This window comes from Lethenteron reissneri, unplaced genomic scaffold (genome assembly GCF_015708825.2).
Source record: "Lethenteron reissneri isolate LAM-NWPU_2019-01 unplaced genomic scaffold, ASM1570882v1 scaffold_1639, whole genome shotgun sequence".
NCBI classification, from domain to species: domain Eukaryota; kingdom Metazoa; phylum Chordata; class Hyperoartia; order Petromyzontiformes; family Petromyzontidae; genus Lethenteron; species Lethenteron reissneri.
In genome coordinates this window covers 2,756,413-2,774,648 of record NW_026891376.1, presented here as the reverse complement: position 1 = coordinate 2,774,648, position 18,236 = coordinate 2,756,413, and the positions used below count along the sequence as shown (strand labels likewise).

Below are 18,236 nucleotides of genomic sequence, written 5' to 3'. Positions count from 1 at the left end.
CAGCGCTTCAACCGACAATCTGGCACCGAGGTTTTCATTTCCGGCGCGATTAGCGAACCCTTGATAGTTGGTTTTTTACCCTTTTATCTGGGAACAAAACTGACGCCTTTTCTTTTTCACAAGGAGTCATGTTTGCATTGACCACTGCCTGCGGTCGGAATGCAAACAAAAAAACACAACTCTGATCATGTATGCACTGTCCTTGAAGTTGATTGGTCCACACCCGAGACAGCTTTTCTTAGAGCCTAGTCTCACATGGTGTTGAACCAGATGACGCCAAAAGGCGCACAACTCAAAGACAATGCACCAGCAGAGTATGAGAGCTCGGTAGTTAGCATTTACATCATTGGAACCTCATTTGCCAGTAGCAAAATATGATAATTGGTTTTTTACCCTTTTATCTGGCAACAAAACTGACACCTTTTTTTACAAGGAGTAATGTTTGCATAGACCACAATGCCTGCAGTCATAATGCAAACAAAACACGTTCCTTCGTAGTGGGCAGGTAGGAACTTGGTTGGACAGCGCATTCGTGCACGACAGACAGACAAATAATCACTGGTGGGCAAGTGTGCAACCTGTTGTTCCTACCTGTATGTATAAAAGATAACTTGACTTTAGGCAGCCAGGCAGACAGCCCCCTTAACTATCGCCCCCCCCCTCCCTTAGGCCCCTCCCCTGACCCCCCTTCCCTTAGGCCCCTCCCCTGACCACCCCTTCTCTTTGGCCCCTCTGCTGACCCCCCCCAGGCCCCTCTCCTGGCTCCCCCCCTTAGGCCCCTCCGCTGACCCCCCCCCTTAAGCCCCTCCGCTGACCCCCCCCTCAGGCCCCTCCGCTGACCCCCCCCCCCCCCCTCAGGCCCCTCTCCTGACCCTCCTCCCTTAGGCACCTCCCCTCTCCGTACCCGGCAGTAGGTCTCCACCAATCAAAGAGCTGTTTATGTTATATATTTATTTATGCACGACAGACAGACAAATCATCCCTGGTGGGCAGTGTGGAACATTGTTCCTACCTGTAAAACACAACTCTGATAATGTATGCACTGTCCTTGAAATTGATTGGTCCACACCCGAGACAGCTTTTCTTAGAGCCTAGTCTCCATTAGTGTTGGACCAGATGACGCCCCCCCCCCCAGCTACCCCCTCCAAACAGCGCCTAACCTCTTATCACCTAACCCTCGCAATGTGCGATTAGCCCCACGCTAGGGCTGACGGTGAACGGGGCTGACTCACCCCCCGCCCCCCCCCCCCCCCCCCCGTACTATCACCTCGCAGCTGCCCAGATGAATCGTTCGCAGCGGCACCCAACGAACGTCACACAGACGCCGAGGGCGGTTGGTGTTCACCGCTACTCCAGAGGAAGAACTCTTGATTTAATTTTGTCTCTCTCTCTATCCTCTCCTTATCTTCGCAAGATATCCCTTAATGCCCTGATGACGTGACGTCATCCTGCGCGTCCAATCGAATGCTTTTTTGCAGCCGTTTTCGAGCGCCCTGCCCGTTACGGGATGTGCACTACATCACCCCCCCCCCCTTTCCATTGTCCTTGCAGCGGCGTTCCTTATCGCCGACTCGCCGTTTTAATCGAATACACCGGGAGGGGCACCCGCGGGCATTTCTTCCCCCCCCCCCTTGTCCCACTGTGTGTGCTGTCCGCAGGGGCGTTTGCCTTGGGGACCCCTCCCCTCCCCCGTGTCACGTATTCTTCATCCCGTAAATCGCTCTGCCCCATTTTTGGGGGGCCGCCATGTAATCCGGCCTGGGGGGGGGGGGGGTCCGGCCAATCTTCTGTTGCTGCCGCAGCAGCTTCTGCCGCTGCTGCCGCAGGAGCTTCTATTGCCGCTGCTGCCGCGCTGCAGCTTCTGCTGCCGCCGCTGCAGCTTCTGCTGCCGCCGCTGCAGCTTCTGCTGCCGCCGCTGCAGCTTCTGCTGCCGCCGCTGCAGCTTCTGCTGCCGCCGCTGCAGCTTCTGCTGCCGCAGCTGCAGCTTCTGCTGCCGCAGCTGCAGCTTCTGCTGCCGCAGCTGCAGCTTCTGCTGCCGCAGCTGCAGCTTCTGCTGCCGCTGCTGCAGCTTCTGCTGCCGCTGCTGCAGCTTCTGCTGCCGCTGCTGCAGCTTCTGCTGCCGCTGCTGCAGCTTCTGCTGCCGCTGCTGCAGCTTCTGCTGCCGCTGCTGCAGCTTCTGCTGCCGCTGCTGCAGCTTCTGCTGCCGCTGCTGCAGCTTCTGCTGCCGCTGCTGCAGCTTCTGCTGCCGCTGCTGCAGCTTCTGCTGCCGCTGCTGCAGCTTCTGCTGCTGCTGCCGCTGCAGCTTCTTTCGCTGCAGCCTCTGCTGCAGCTTCTGCTGCCGCTGCTGCCGCTGCAGCTTATGCTGCCGCTGCAGCCGCTGCTGCCGCTGCAGCCTCTGCTGCCTCTGCTTCCACTGCTGCAGCCGCTGCTTCCGCTGCTGCCGCAGCAGCTTCTGCTGCCGCAGCAGCTTCTGCTGCCGCCTCTGCAGCCTCTGCTGCCGCCTCTGCTGCCGCCGCTGCAGCCTCTGCTGCCGCCGCTGCAGCCTCTGCTGCCGCCGCTGCAGCCTCTGCTGCCGCCGCTGCAGCCTCTGCTGCCGCCTCTGCTGCCGCCTCTGCTGCCGCCTCTGCTGCCGCCTCTGCTGCAGCCTCTGCTGCCGCCGCTGCAGCCTCTGCTGCCGCCGCTGCTGCCGCCTCTGCTGCCGCCTCTGCTGCCGCCTCTGCTGCCGCCGCTGCAGCCTCTGCTGCCGCCTCTGCTGCAGCCTCTGCTGCCGCCTCTGCTGCCGCCTCTGCTGCCGCCTCTGCTGCCGCCTCTGCTGCCGCCGCTGCAGCCTCTGCTGCCGCCGCTGCTGCCGCCTCTGCTGCCGCCTCTGCTGCCGCCGCTTCAGCCTCTGCTGCCGCCTCTGCTGCCGCCTCTGCTGCCGCCTCTGCTGCCGCCGCTGCAGCCTCTGCTGCCGCCGCTGCAGCCTCTGCTGCCGCCGCTGCAGCCTCTGCTGCCGCCTCTGCTGCCGCCTCTGCTGCCGCCTCTGCTGCCGCCGCTGCAGCCTCTGCTGCCGCCGCTGCAGCCTCTGCTGCCGCCGCTGCAGCCGCCGCTGCAGCCTCTGCTGCCGCCTCTGCTGCCGCCGCTGCCGCCTCCGCTGCCGCCGCTGCAGCCTCCGCTGCCGCCGCTGCAGCCTCCGCTGCCGCCGCTGCAGCCTCTGCTGCCGCCGCTGCAGCCTCTGCTGCCGCCGCTGCAGCCTCTGCTGCCGCCGCTGCTGCAGCCTCTGCTGCCGCCTCTGCTGCCGCCTCTGCTGCAGCCTCTGCTGCCGCCTCTGCTGCAGCCTCTGCTGCCGCCTCTGCTGCAGCCTCTGCTGCCGCCTCTGCTGCAGCCTCTGCTGCCGCCTCTGCTGCAGCCTCTGCCCTGCCAGCCTCTGCTGCCGCCTCTGCTGCAGCCTCTGCTGCCGCCTCTGCTGCAGCCTCTGCTGCCGCCTCTGCTGCCGCCTCTGCTGCAGCCTCTGCTGCCGCTGCAGCCTCCGCTGCAGCCTCTGCTGCCGCTGCACCCTCTGCAGCCTCCGCTGCCGCCTCTGCTGCCGCCTCTGCTGCCGCTGCAGCCTCTGCAGCCTCTGCTGCCGCTGCAGCCTCTGCAGCCGCTGCAGCCGCTGCAGCCGCTGCAGCCGCTGCAGCCGCTGCCGCCGCTGCAGCCGCTGCCGCCGCTGCAGCCGCTGCTGCAGATTCTGCCGCTGCAGCTTCTGCCGCTGCAGCCTCTGCTGCCGCTGCAGCTTCTGCTTCAGATTTTCCATTTGACATTTGAAGTTGTCCATTCCTCCACTTGTTGTGTATCTACCGCTGCGGACTTTCCGCACAGGAGCTCGCCCCACGGGGCAAGGCGGCGAGGAAGGTGGCCGTGGGGGGCTAAACGTCCGGGGCCGGCAGCCCTGGGCATATCCCGCGCTCAGAGGTCGCAAACGGGTTTTGATTCCTTACCCGTACCCGGCCGCACCAGGGTCGCAAATGGGTACCCGTACACGTAACCGGCCGGGTACGGGTAGCCGTTCCCTACCCATACCCTACCCGAAACGAGTGACAAACGGTTACTCACCAATGACTCGCGGCCTACCCGTACCCGGCCGCACCAGGGTCGCAAATGGGTACCCCCGTACCCGTACCCGGCCGGGTACGGGTACGGGTACCCCCGTACCCGTACCCGGCCGGGTACGGGTACGGGTACACGTTCCCTACCCGTACTCGTACTCTACCCGAAATGAGTGACAAACGGTTACTCACCAGTGACTCACGAGGGGGAGGAGGATGATCTGAGCATGCTGCTGCTGCTGCTTCGTCGTCGTCTTGATGATGTTTGTGTCTACGAACAAAGCGGCGCCACAGATCGACTTTCTGTTGCACAGCGGCACAACGCAAAGCGAAGCAATGGGGGGGGGGGGGGTGTTTGGCCAAACTAAAAAACACCGAAATGACGAACGAATCAAAGTTGCGACTAAACCGAGCGGCGTCTTCGTCTTCTTGCTGCTGCTGCTTCTGATGATTATGGTGCAGCTGCTGCGTCTGATGATGATGATGATGCTGCTGCTTCTGCTGATGATGATGATCGTAAAACAAACAAACAAAGAACTCCGGGCACCCTCGTGGTGTGAGCTTCAGGAGGAGTGCTGCCAGGTTTGGTGGTTGTGACGCTTTGGAGTTGTGTGGTTGGGGTTGGTGGTTGTGTGGTTGTGACGCGTGTGGTTGGTGGTTGTGATGCGTGTGGTTGTGGGTTGTGCGGTTGGTGGTTGTGTGTGGAGCGTGTGCAATTCACTACGTTCGTGAGAGTTGAGCGGAGGGGGGGGCAGTCTGTGTGGTGAGTCTATGAGTATGAGTGTGAGTCTGTGGCTCTCTGTGCGTGTGAGTCTGAGTGTGATGAGTCTGTGGCTCTCTGTGCGTGCGAGTCTATGGCTCTGTGCGTGAGTCTCTGTGTGAGTCTGTGGGTCTCTATGAGTGAGTCTATGGCTCTCTGCGTGAGTCTCTGTGGGAGTGTCCGCGAATTTGCTTCGTGGGGGATGTTTGTGTCGCGTGGATTTGATGTTTTCTCTTTTCAATCGCAGCGTGCCGAGCGCAGCCGCCCGGCACGCGAGGCGGCCAGCCACAAACAGCACTAATTGAAGTTGTGTCAAGGAGAATAAAAGAGCGTGATATTAAGGCGTTGTCGTGGAGTTATTGGTGGTGGTGGTTGGTGGTTGATGATGATGATGGTGGTGGTGGTTGATGGTGGTGGTTGATGGTGATGGTGGTGACAAAGGAGTGAGATGGAACAGATGGAGACTAATCCACACTCTGCTGCTGTAGAAGGGAGTGAGATGGAACAGATGGAGATTAGTCCACACACTCTGCTGCTGAAGAATGGAGTGAGATGGAACAGATGGAGATTAGTCCACACAAAGTGAGTGAGATGGAACAGATGGAGATTAGTCCACACACACTCTGCTGTAGAAGGGAGTGAGATGGAACAGATGGAGATTAGTCCACACTCTCTGCTGCTGTAGGAGGGAGTGAGATGGAACAGATGGAGATTAGTCCACACACTCTGCTGCTGTAGAAGGGAGTGAGATGGAACAGATGGAGATTAGTCCACACACTCTGCTGTAGAAGGGAGTGAGATGGAACAGATGGAGATTAGTCCACACACTCTGCTGCTGTAGGAGGGAGTGAGATGGAACAGATGGAGATTAGTCCACACACTCTGCTGTAGGAGGGAGTGAGATGGAGATTAGTCCACACTCTGCTGCTGTAGAAGTGAGTGAGATGGAACAGATGGAGATAAGTCCACACTCTCTGCTGCTGTAGAAGGGAGTGAGATGGAACAGATGGAGATTAGTCCACACTGCTGCTGAAGAATGGAGTGATATGGAACAGATGGAGATTAGTCCACACTCTCTGCTGCTGAAGAATGGAGTGAGATGGAACAGATGGAGATTAGTCCACACTCTGCTGCTGTAGAATGGAGCGAGATGGAACAGATGGAGATTAGTCCACACTCTCTGCTGCTGTAGAAGGGAGTGAGATGGAACAGATGGAGATTAGTCCACACACACTCTGCTGTAGAAGGGAGTGAGATGGAACAGATGGAGATTAGTCCACACTCTCTGCTGCTGTAGAAGGGAGTGAGATGGAACCGATGGAGATTAGTCCACACTCTCTGCTGCTGTAGAAGGGAGTGAGATGGAACAGATGGAGATTAGTCCACACTCTATGCTACTGTAGAAGGGAGTGAGATGGAACAGATGGAGATTAGTCCACACTCTCTGCTGCTGTAGAAGGGAGTGAGATGGAACAGATGGAGATTAGTCCACACTCTATGCTACTGTAGAAGGGAGTGAGATGGAACAGATGGAGATTAGTCCACACTCTCTGCTGCTGTAGAAGGGAGTGAGATGGAACAGATGGAGATTAGTCCACACTCTATGCTACTGTAGAAGGGAGTGAGATGGAACAGATGGAGATTAGTCCACACAAAGTGAGTGAGATGGAACAGATGGATATTAGTCCACACAAAGTGAGTGAGATGGAACAGATGGAGATTAGTCAACACTCTCTATGCTGCGGTTAGGCTCGTTACCGTAGTTACTGTGATGCTCGTTACCGTATTACCCCGCTAAGCGCCTTAGCCCGGCTGATCTGTCTATTCATGGCTGGGCGCGTTCATTGTGAGTGTGTCTGTGAGTGTCTGTGTGACTGTGTCTGTGTGACTGTCTGTGTGTGTGTGTCTGTGTGACTATCTCTGTGAGTATGTGTGCGTGTGTGAGTGTTTGTGTGTGTGTCTGTCTGTGTGAGTGTTTGTGTGTGTGTCTGTCTGTGTGAGTGTTTGTGTGTGTGTGTGTCTATGTGTGTGAGTGGGTAGGGTAGTGGTTAACACTACGCTACGAACCTGGCGACCCGAGTTTTCTCTTTTGTGTGGTGAGTGAATGGGTAGGTGGGTGGTAGAGTGAATGGGTGAGTTAGAGAATGAGTGAGTGACAGAATGGGTGAGTGAGTGTACGGGTGGGTGGGTGAGTGAATGGGTGAGTTAGAGAATGGGTGGGTGAGTGAATGGTTGAGTGAACGGGTGCTTGGGTGAGTGAGTGAATGGGTGGGTTGGTGAGTGAATTGGTGGGTGGGTGAGTGGGTGAATGGATGGGTGAGTGAGTGACTGGGTGAATGAGTGGGTGAGTGAATGGGTGAGTGAGTACATGGGTGAGTTGGTGAGTGAATGGGTGGGTGAGTGAGTGAATGAGTAAGTGAGTGAATGTGTGAGTTAGATAAGGGGTGGATGAGTGGGTGAGTTAGAGAGTGGGTGGGTGGGTGAGTTAGTGAGTGAATGGGTGAGTGAGTACATGGGTGAGTGGGTGAGTGAGTGTGTCTGTGTGTGTGGCACTTTGGGGAAGACAAAGGCGGCCGGGCGAGTGTGAGTGGTGCTGGCCACTCACCCCCTCTGTGTGTGGCCACAGTGGCAGAGGCCTTCATAGACGCTGCTAGAGGCTACCTGGGGGAGCTTTGTCTTTGTGTCTATAGGCGCTGCTGCTGCTGCTACTGACAGCACTTGCCCCTACATCACTGCGAGAGGCTACCTGGGGGAGCTTTGTCTTTGTGTCTATGGGTGCTACTGCTACTGACAGCACTTACCCCTACAGTATTGCTAGAGGCTACCTGGGGGAGCTTTGTCTGTGTATAGGCGCTGCTGCTGCTGACAGCACTTGCCCCTACAGCACTGCTAGAGGCTACCTGGGGGATCTTTGTCTTTGTGTATAGGTGCTACTGCTACTGACAGCATCCCTACAGCACCGCTAGAGGCTACCTGGGGGAGCTTTGTCTTTGTGTCTATAGGCGCTGCTGCTGCTGACAGCACTTGCCCCTACAGCACTGCTAGAGGCTACCTGGGGCACATTTGTATGTATATGTGCGCACATATAAATACAAAATCCGATTAGCGATTTTGTAACCATCTCAGCTCGAACACATCCGGGCCCATTCGGACACAATCCCCGTGTCTCTCTTTGTCTCTGTCAGTGTCTCTCTGTGTCTCTGTCAGTGTCTCAGTGTCTCTCTGTGTCTCTCTGTGTTTGTGTCTCTCTGTGTCTCTCTGTCTCACTGCAGTGTCTCTGTGTCTCAGTGTGTCTCACCGCGTGTCTCTCACCCCGTGTCTCTCCCCCCGTGTGTCTCTCCCCCATTGTCTCTCTCCCCCCGTGTCTCTCCCCGTGTCTCCCCCTGTGTCTCTCTCCCCGTGTGTCTTCCCGTGTCTCTCTCTCACCGTGTCTCTCCCCCCGTGTCTCTCGCCGTGTCTCCCCCCCCCCCCGTGTCTCTCCGCGTGTCTCTCTCTCTCTCCCCGTGTCTCTCTCACCGTGTCTCCCCCCCCCGTGTCTCTCCGCGTGTCTCTCTCTCCCCGTGTCTCTCTCTCCCCGTGTCTCTCTCTCTCCCCGTGTCTCTCTCTCCCCGTGTCTCCCCGTGTCTCTCTCTCTCCCCCCGTGTCTCTCTCTCCCCGTGTCTCCCCGTGTCTCTCTCTCTCCCCCCCGTGTCTCTCTCCCCGCGTGTCCCTCTCTCTCTGTTGAGGATGTCTCGTAAGCAAGCTCCGAGCAGACATCCCAGCCAAGGTGAGCGACGATTCGGGCGATCTCGATTTGACGCTTTGGTTGCTGCATGGATCCACACTCGGTGGGTTCTTTCGGTAAAACCACGTGGGTAGTTCGAGACAAAATAAAAAATAAAAATTGTTTTATTTTGATTCTGTGATGATGGCTTCTTGTGATAATTTCGAGATGGAATGGGTTCACGTGTTCTCACCTCGTCGTTTGCGAATTCGACTTTGAGTTTTTGTTGGCAAATCTGCCTTCAACAATTCAACAACTTTTTCGTTGATAATTTGATTTTTACCCTTCTATCTGGCAACAAAACTGACACCTTTTTTACAAGGAGTCATGTTTGCATAGACCACAATACCTGCAGTCATAATGCAAACAAAAAACACAACTCTGATAATATATGCACTGTCCTTGAAGTTGATTGGTCCACACCCGAGACAGCTTTCCTTAGAGCCTAGTCTCACATGGTGTTGGACCAGATGACGCCAAAAGGCGCACAACTCAAAGACAATGAACCATCAGAGTATGAGAGCTCGGGTAAGCATTTACACCATTGGAACCTCATTTGCCAGTAACAAAATATGATAATTGTTTTTTTACCCTTCTATCTGGCAACAAAACTGACACCTTTTTTACAAGGAGTCATGTTTGCTTACCCCGAGCTCTCATACTCTGATGGTGCATTGTCTTTGAGTTGTACGCCTTTTGGCGTCATCTGGTCCAACACCATGTGAGACTAGGCTCTAAGGAAAGCTGTCTCGGGTGTGGACCAATCAACTTCAAGGACAGTGCACATTATCAGAGTTATATTTTTGTTTGCATTATGACCGCAGGTATTGTGGTCTATGCAAACATGACTCCTTGTAAAAAAAGGTGTCAGTTTTGTTGCCAGATAAAAGGGTAAAAAAACAATGATCATATTTTTTACTGGCAAATGAGGTTCCAATGGTGTAAATGCTTGCCAGATAGAAGGGTAAAAAACCAATGATCATATTTTTTACTGGCAAATGAGGTTCCAATGGTGTAAATGCTTGCCAGATAAAAGGGTAAAAAACCAATGATCATATTATTTACTGGCAAATGAGGTTCCAATGGTGTAAATGCTTGCCAGATAAAAGGGTAAAAAACCAATGATCATATTTTTTACTGGCAAATGAGGTTCCAATGGTGTAAACTCTTCCGTTGTTTCGATAAAGTCCACGGAGGTAGACAAATCCAATGGATCTCGGCGTTTCGATCGCAACGCCAGCGTCCGTCACCGGGTGGGACAACCACAGCATGAAGCGAAGGCTTCAGGCAAATCGCGCTCACTGGCTCATGATGCTGATGATGATGATGCTGATGATGATGCTGATGATGCTGATGATGATGATGTAGATGATGATGATGCTGCTGATGATGCTGATGATGATGATGTAGATGATGATGATGCTGTTGATGATGATGCTGATTATGATGCTGCTGATGATGATGCTGATGATGATGATGCTGATGATGCTACTGCTACCTCCACCACCACCACCTCCTTCACCACCTCCACCACCACCACCACCTCCTTCACCACCTCCACCACCGCCACATCCACCACCACCTCGACCACCACCTCCTCCACCACCACCACCACCTCCACCCCAGAGCCCTCCACCTCCACCTCTTCTCCCAACCCTCTCCCCACTTCGTCCAAGGGCCGGGCGCCACCACCACCACAACAACCACAACAACAACAACCACAACAACAACCACAACAACAGCAGCGGTCATCGACGACACGTCGCTCCACCGACAGGGCCAAGGGGTCGAGCGGCAAGGGTGGACGATCTGGTGGTGGTGGAGGTGGTGGTGGTGGCGGAGGTGGTGGTGGTGGTGTCAATGCCGGTAAAATTCAGGACGGTCCATCATCATCATCAGCAGCGGCATCATCATCAGCGGCAGCGGCACCATCATCATCAGCGGCAGCTGTTGCTGCTGCGTTGGTAAGCGGCCGTGCTTCGAAAGGCCGCCACCGCCACCAGCAGCAGCAGCAAGACCCCCGATCAGCGTACGGCGAGCTGACTGAGCAAGATTTTACATCCATAGAGAACGTGTTTGGCCAGGTGGGTAGGTGGGTGAGTGGGTGAGTGAGTGGGGTTCACGGTGAGTGAGTGGGTGGGTGAGTGGGGTTCACGATGGCCGTGTGGGTGAGTGAGTGGGTGAGTGAGTGGGTGGGTGAGTGGGGTTCACGATGGCCGAGTGGGTGAGTGAGTGAGTGAGTGGATGAGTGAGTGAGTGGGTGAGTGGGTGGATGGGTGAGTGAGTGGGGTTCATGATGGCCGTGTGGGTGAGTGAGTGAGTGGGGTTCACGATGGCCGAGTGGGTGAGTGGGTGAGTGGGGTTCACGATGGCCGTGTGGGTGAGTGAGTGGGTGAGTGGGTGGGTGAGTGGGGTTCACAATGGTCGTGTGGGTGAGTGTGTAGATGAGTGGGTGAGTGGGTGGGTGGGTCAGTGGGGTTCACGATGGCCGTGTGGGTGAGTGAATTTCCCCTGTTCTGCAGTAAGAGTGAGTTTGAGAAAGAGTGAGTGTCTGTGTGTCTGTGTGTGTGTGTGTTTATGTGTGTCTGTGTGTGTGTCTGTGTGTGTGTCTGTGTGTGTGTCTGTGTGTGTCTGTGTGTGTGTCTGTGTGTGTCTGTGTGTGTGTGTCTATGTGTGTGTCTGTGTGTGTGTGTGTGTGTCTATGTGTGTGTCTGTGTGTGTGTGTGTCTATGTGTGTGTCTGTGTGTGTCTGTGTGTGTGTGTGTCTGTGTGTGTGTCTGTGTGTGTGTGTCTATGTGTGTGTGTGTCTGTGGGGAGCGGTGGTGTAGCGGTTAGCGCTACGCTGCGCTACGAACCCGGTGACCCGAGTTCGATTCCCGCTCACGGCCAACACAGGCCAGTGACGATTATCCGAACCGGTCCTGGGCCTCCCCTAGGTCGACTCAGCCTCAAATTAGTACCTGGTGCGGTGTGTAAACATCGCCACTGGGGAGACAAAGGCGGCCGGGCGTGGTGCTGGCCACCCACCCCCTCGTGTGCCGTGCCGGCCTTTATAGGTGCTCGCTAACAGCACTTGCCCCTACAGTCTGTTAGAGGCTACACGGGGGATCTTTGTCTTTGTGTTTTTGTTTCAGGACAGAGAGCTGGAACAAGGAGAAATGGACGGTGAGTGGTGGTGAGTGGTGGTGAGTGTGATGGTGGTGAGTGTGATGTGGGGGTGGTGAGTGGTGGTGAGTGTGGGGGTGGTGAGTGGTGGTGAGTAGGGGGGTGGTGAGTGGTGGTGAGTGTGGGGGTCCTGAGTGGTGGTGAGTGGGGGGGCGGTGAGTGGTGGGGGGGTGGTGAGTGATGGTGAGTGGTGGTGAGTGTGATGGTGGTGAGTGGTGGTGAGTGTGGGGGTGGTGAGTGGTGGTGAGTGGTGGGTGAGTGGTAGTGAGTTGTGGGTGAGTGGTGGGTGAGTGTGGGGGTGGTGAGTGGTGGGGGTGGTGAGTGGTGGTGAGTGTGGGGGTTGTGTGTGGTGGTGAGTGGTGGTGAGTGTGGGGGTGGTGAGTGGTGGTGAGTGGTAGTGAGTGGTGGGGGTGGTGAGTGGTGGTGAGCGGTGGTGGTTGAGTGGTGAATGGTGGTGAGTGATGAGTGGTGGTGATTGTGGCTGAGACGGTATTTGATAACTGCCATCTCCCCTCCCCCCCTCTCCCCCCTTCCCTCTCCCCCCTCCCCCCATCATTCCCCCCTCTCCCTCTCCCCCCTCTCCCCCCCCTCCTCCCTCTCCCCTCCCCCCTCCCCTCCCTCCCCCCGCCCCCCATCACTCCCCCCTCTCCCCCCCCTCCTCCCTCTCCCCTCCCCCCTCCCCTCCCTCCCCCCGCCCCCCATCACTCCCCCCTCTCCCCCCCCTCCTCCCTCTCCCCTCCCCCCTCTCCCCTTCCCCTCTCCCCCCTCCCCTCCCTCCCCCGGCCCCCCATCACTCCCCCCGCCCCCCATCACTCCCCCCTCCCCCCTCTCCCCCCTCCCCTCCCCCCTCCCCCCTCCCCTCCCCCCGCCCCCCATCACTCCCCCCCTCCCCTCTCCCCTGCCCCCCCTCTCCCTCCCCTCCCCTCTCCCCCCCCCTCCCCCCCTCCCCCCGCCCCCCAGAGCTGCGTGCGGCCTTCAAGGAGTACGACCGCGACTGTGACGGTTTCATCCGCAACGCCGAATTGGGCGCCCTGATGAGAGCCATGGGCTACATGCCCACGGAACTGGAGCTCACAGAACTATACCAGCACATCAACATGAACTGTGAGTGTCACTGTGTCACTCACTGTGTCACTCACTGTGTCACTCACTGTGTCACTCACTCACTGTGTCACTCACTCGCTGTGTCACTCACTGTGCCACTCACTCGCTGTGTCACTCACTCGCTGTGTCACTCACTCACTGTGTCACTCACTGTGTCACTCACTCGCTGTGTCACTCACTCGCTGTGTCACTCACTGATGAGAGTCATGGGCTACATGCCCACGGAACTGGAGCTCACAGAACTATACCAGCACATCAACATGAACTGTGAGTGTCACTGTGTCACTCGCTGTGTCACTCACTGTGTCACTCACTGTGTCACTCACTGTGTCACTCACTCACTGTGTCACTCACTCGCTGTGTCACTCACTGTGTCACTCACTCACTGTGTCACTCACTCACTGTGTCACTCAGTGTCACTCACTCGCTGTGTCACTCACTCACTGTGTCACTCACTCGCTGTGTCACTCACTCACTGTGTCACTCACTGTGTCACTCACTGTGTCACTCACTCGCTGTGTCACTCACTCACTGTGTCACTCACTCGCTGTGTCACTCACTGATGAGAGTCATGGGCTACATGCCCACGGAACTGGAGCTCACAGAACTATACCAGCACATCAACATGAACTGTGCGTGTCACTCACTCGCTGTGTCACTCACTCACTGTGCCACTCACTCGCTGTGTCACTCACTCGCTGTGTCACTCACTCACTGTGTCACTCACTCAATGTGTCACTCACTGTGTCACTCACTCACTGTGTCACTCACTCACTGTGTCACTCACTGTGTCACTCACTCGCTGTGTCACTCACTCGCTGTGTCACTCACTGTGTCACTCACTCGCTGTGTCACTCACTCGCTGTGTCACTCACTGATGAGAGTCATGGGCTACATGCCCACAAAACTGGAGCTCACAGAACTATACCAGCACATCAACATGAACTGTGAGTGTCACTCACTCGCTGTGTCACTCACTGTGTCACTCACTCACTGTGTCACTCACTCACTGTGTCACTCACTGTGTCACTCACTCGCTGTGTCACTCACTGATGAGAGCCATGGGCTACATGCCCACGGAACTGGAGCTCACAGAACTATACCAGCACATCAACATGAACTGTGCGTGTCACTCACTCGCTGTGTCACTCACTGTGTCACTCACTCACTGTGTCACTCACTGTGTCACTCACTCGCTGTGTCACTCACTCACTGTGTCACTCGCTGTGTCACTCGCTGTGTCACTCACTCGCTGTGTCACTCACTGTGTCACTCACTCGCTGTGTCACTCACTGATGAGAGCCATGGGCTACATGCCCACGGAACTGGAGCTCACAGAACTATACCAGCACATCAACATGAACTGTGCGTGTCACTCACTCGCTGTGTCACTCACTGTGTCACTCACTCACTGTGTCACTCACTCACTGTGTCACTCACTCGCTGTGTCACTCACTCACTGTGTCACTCACTCGCTGTGTCACTCACTGTGTCACTCACTCACTGTGTCACTCACTCACTGTGTCACTCGCTGTGTCACTCGCTGTGTCACTCACACGCTGTGTCACTCACTGTGTCACTCACTCGCTGTGTCACTCACTGATGAGAGCCATGGGCTACATGCCCACGGAACTTGAGCTCACAGAACTATACCAGCACATCAACATGAACTGTGAGTGTCACTCACTCGCTGTGTCACTCACTGTGTCACTCACTGTGTCACTCACTGTGTCACTCACTGTGTCACTCACTCGCTGTGTCACTCACTGATGAGAGCCATGGGCTACATGCCCACGGAACTGGAGCTCACAGAACTATACCAGCACATCAACATGAACTGTGCGTGTCACTCACTCGCTGTGTCACTCACTGTGTCACTCACTCACTGTGTCACTCACTGTGTCACTCACTCGCTGTGTCACTCACTGTGTCACTCACTGTGTCACTCACTGTGTCACTCACTCGCTGTGTCACTCACTCGCTGTGTCACTCACTCACTGTGTCACTCACTGTGTCACTCACTCACTGTGTCACTCACTCACTGTGTCACTCGCTGTGTCACTCGCTGTGTCACTCACTCGCTGTGTCACTCACTGTGTCACTCACTCGCTGTGTCACTCACTGATGAGAGCCATGGGCTACATGCCCACGGAACTTGAGCTCACAGAACTATACCAGCACATCAACATGAACTGTGAGTGTCACTCACTCGCTGTGTCACTCACTGTGTCACTCACTGTGTCACTCACTCGCTGTGTCACTCACTCGCTGTGTTACTCACTCGCTGTGTCACTCACTGATGAGAGCCATGGGCTATATGCCCACGGAACTGGAGCTCACAGAACTATATCAGCAAATCAACATGAACTGTGAGTGTCACTCACTCGCTGTGTCACTCACTCACTGTGTCACTCACTCGCTGTATCACTCACTGTGTCACTCACTCACTGTGTCACTCACTCACTGTGTCACTCACTGATGAGAGCCATGGGCTACATGCCCACAGAACTGGAGCTCACAGAACTATACCAGCACATCAACATGAACTGTGCGTGTCACTCACTCACTGTGTCACTCACTGTGTCACTCACTCGCTGTGTCACTCACTGTGTCACTCACTGTGTCACTCACTCACTGTGTCACTCACTGATGAGAGCCATGGGCTACATGCCCACAGAACTGGAGCTCACAGAACTATACCAGCACATCAACATGAACTGTGCGTGTCACTCACTCACTGTGTCACTCACTGTGTCACTCACTCGCTGTGTCACTCACTGTGTCACTCACTGTGTCACTCACTCGCTGTGTCACTCACTGTGTCACTCACTGTGTCACCGAGGTGATGGTGATGATGATGGTGGTGATGATGACGAAGTGATGGTGGTGGTGGTGACGATGTGAGTTGGAGGCAAGGTGATGGTGGTGATGATGATGGTGATGACGAGGTGATGATGACAAGGTGATGACGATGTGGGTTGGAGGCAAGGTGATGTTGGTGGTGATGGTGATGATGGTGAGATGATGGTGATGATGGTGGTGACGATGTGAGTTGGAGGCAAGGTGAACCTGGAGGTGAGGTGATGGTGATGATGGTGAGATGATGGTGATGGTGGTGACGATGTGAGTTGGAGGCAAGGTGAACCTGGAGGAGTTTGTGGAGCTGATGGTGATGATGATGGTGATGACGAGGTGATGGTGGTGGTGGTGGTGACGATGTGAGTTGGGGGCAAGGTGATGGTGATGATGATGGTGATGATGATGAAGTGATGGTGGTGGTGATGGTGACGATGATGATGATGGTGGTGATGATGACGATGATGATGATGGTGGTGATGATGACGATGTGATGGTGATGGTGATGATGACGAGGTGATGATGATGATGACGAGGTGATGGTGATGACGAGGTGATGGTGTTGGTGGTGACGATGTGAGTTGGAGGCAAGGTGAACCTGGAGGAGTTTGTGGAGCTGATGGTGAGGTGATGATGATGGTGAGATGATGGTGGTGACGATGTGAGTTGGAGGCAAGGTGATGATGGTGATGACGAGGTGATGATGATGGTGATGACGAGGTGATGGTGATGATGGTGAGATGATGATGGTGGTGGTGATGATGACGAGGTGATGGTGGTGATGACGATGTGAGTTGGAGGCAAGGTGATGGTGATGATGGTGAGGTGATGGTGATGATGATGACATGGTGGTGTTGACGATGTGAGTTGGAGGCAAGGTGAACCTGGAGGAGTTTGTGGAGCTGATGGGCCCCAAGCTCCTGGAGGAGACGGCGGCCATGATAGGACTCAAGGAGATGCGCGAGGCCTTCAAAGAGGTGACGTCATCAACATCGTCAACATCATCATCAACGTCATCATCAACATCACCATCGTCATCAACATCATCATCAACATCATCAACATCGTCAACATCAACGTCATCATCATCAACATCAATGTCATCATCATCGACGTCATCATCAACATCAGCATCAACTTTCTTGCTTCTTTCGGTAAAGTCACGTAGAAGGGAAGTAATAAAATAATAAAAATAAAACATAATAAAATAATTCTCACGACGTTTCGGCCACAACGCAAGCAGCCGTCCTCATCAACAACATCAACGTCATCATCAACATAATCATCAACATAATCATCAACATCATCATCGTCATCATCATCATCACCATCATCAACGTCATCATCATCACCATCATCAACGTCATCAACATCATCGTCATCATCAACGTCATCAACATCATAAACATCATCATCAACGTCATCAACATCATCATCAACATCGTCAACATCAACATCATCATCGTCTCGATTTAAAGCTTTCGTGACTGCAGGGATTCATCTTCTTGGTTCTTTCGGTAAAGTCACGTAGTAGGGAAGTAATAAAATAATAAAAATAAAACGTAATAAAATAATTCTCACGACGTTTCGACCACAACGCAAGCAGCCGTCCTCAGATGAAGAACATGTCTGTCGATAAGAACCAAGAAGATCATCACCGTCGTTATCATCATCATCAACATCCTCATCAACATCATCATCATCAACATCGTCATCATCATCAACATCATCATAAATGTCATCAACATCATCCCCTCCCATTTTCCGTCCCCCCCATCCCCCCTCCCCCATCCCCCCTCCCCCCCTCCCCCATCCCCCCTCCCCCCTCCCCCCTCCCTCCTCTCACCCCCCCCCCTCCTCTCACCCCCTCCCACAACTCTCTCTCTCTTCTCTCCCCCTCCTTCCCTCCCCCCTCCCCCTCCTTCTCTCCCCCCTCCCTCCCCTCACCCCTCCTCCCCTCACCCCCACCCCCCACTCCCTCACCCAACTCTCTCTTCTCCCCCCCTCTCCCCCTCTACCCCTCTCCCCCTCCCCTCACCCCCATCCCCCCTCCTTCCCTCCCTCCCCTCACCCCCCTCCCCTCACTCTCTCACCCAACTCTCTTCTCCCCCCTTCCCCCTCCCCCCCATCCCCCCTCCCCTCACGCCTCGCCCCCCTCCCCCCACTCCCTCACCCAACTCTCCCTCTTCTCCCCCCCTCCCCTCACCCCCTCCCCCATCCCCCCTCCCCCATCCCCCCCTCCCCCATCCCCCCCTCCCCCATCCCCCCTCCCCCATCCCCCATCTCCCCTCCCCCCTCCCCCCCACTCCCCAAACTCCCTCCCCTTCCCCCCACCTCCCTCCCCCATCTCCCCCCCACTCTCCCCCTCCCCCACTCCCCCCTCCCCCCACTCCCCCTCCCCCACTCCCCCCTCCCCCATCTCCCCTCCCCCCACTCCCCCCTCCCCCATTCCCCCCCTCCCTCACCCCCCACTCCCCCCTCCCTCACCCCCCCACTCCCCTCCTCCTCCCCCCCACTCCTC

At 55.7% G+C, this 18,236-nt stretch overlaps 2 protein-coding genes across 2 annotated transcripts in view; both read left to right on the top strand.

Annotated features, from left to right (window-relative positions):
- Positions 1 to 1,887: 1,887 nt before the first annotated feature.
- On the top strand, positions 1,888 to 3,891 carry LOC133363064 (antifreeze protein Maxi-like; the record flags this gene model as incomplete). The annotated part of the gene is made up of 2 exons (XM_061582074.1): positions 1,888 to 2,508; positions 3,841 to 3,891. Coding segments are annotated over 2 exons (672 nt in total), but the record flags the coding sequence as incomplete, so codon positions are not given.
- Positions 3,892 to 8,484: 4,593 nt separating this feature from the next.
- Positions 8,485 to 18,236, top strand: part of LOC133363063 (calcium-binding protein 4-like) — an 11,458-nt gene continuing 1,706 nt past the window's right edge. The window contains exons 1-5 of the mRNA XM_061582073.1: positions 8,485 to 8,593; positions 10,217 to 10,674; positions 11,725 to 11,755; positions 12,716 to 12,859; positions 16,583 to 16,692. Of these exons, the coding sequence (XP_061438057.1) occupies positions 8,554 to 8,593; positions 10,217 to 10,674; positions 11,725 to 11,755; positions 12,716 to 12,859; positions 16,583 to 16,692 (783 nt within the window). The 5' untranslated portion in view covers positions 8,485 to 8,553. The remainder of the gene's footprint in view (positions 8,594 to 10,216; positions 10,675 to 11,724; positions 11,756 to 12,715; positions 12,860 to 16,582; positions 16,693 to 18,236) is intronic.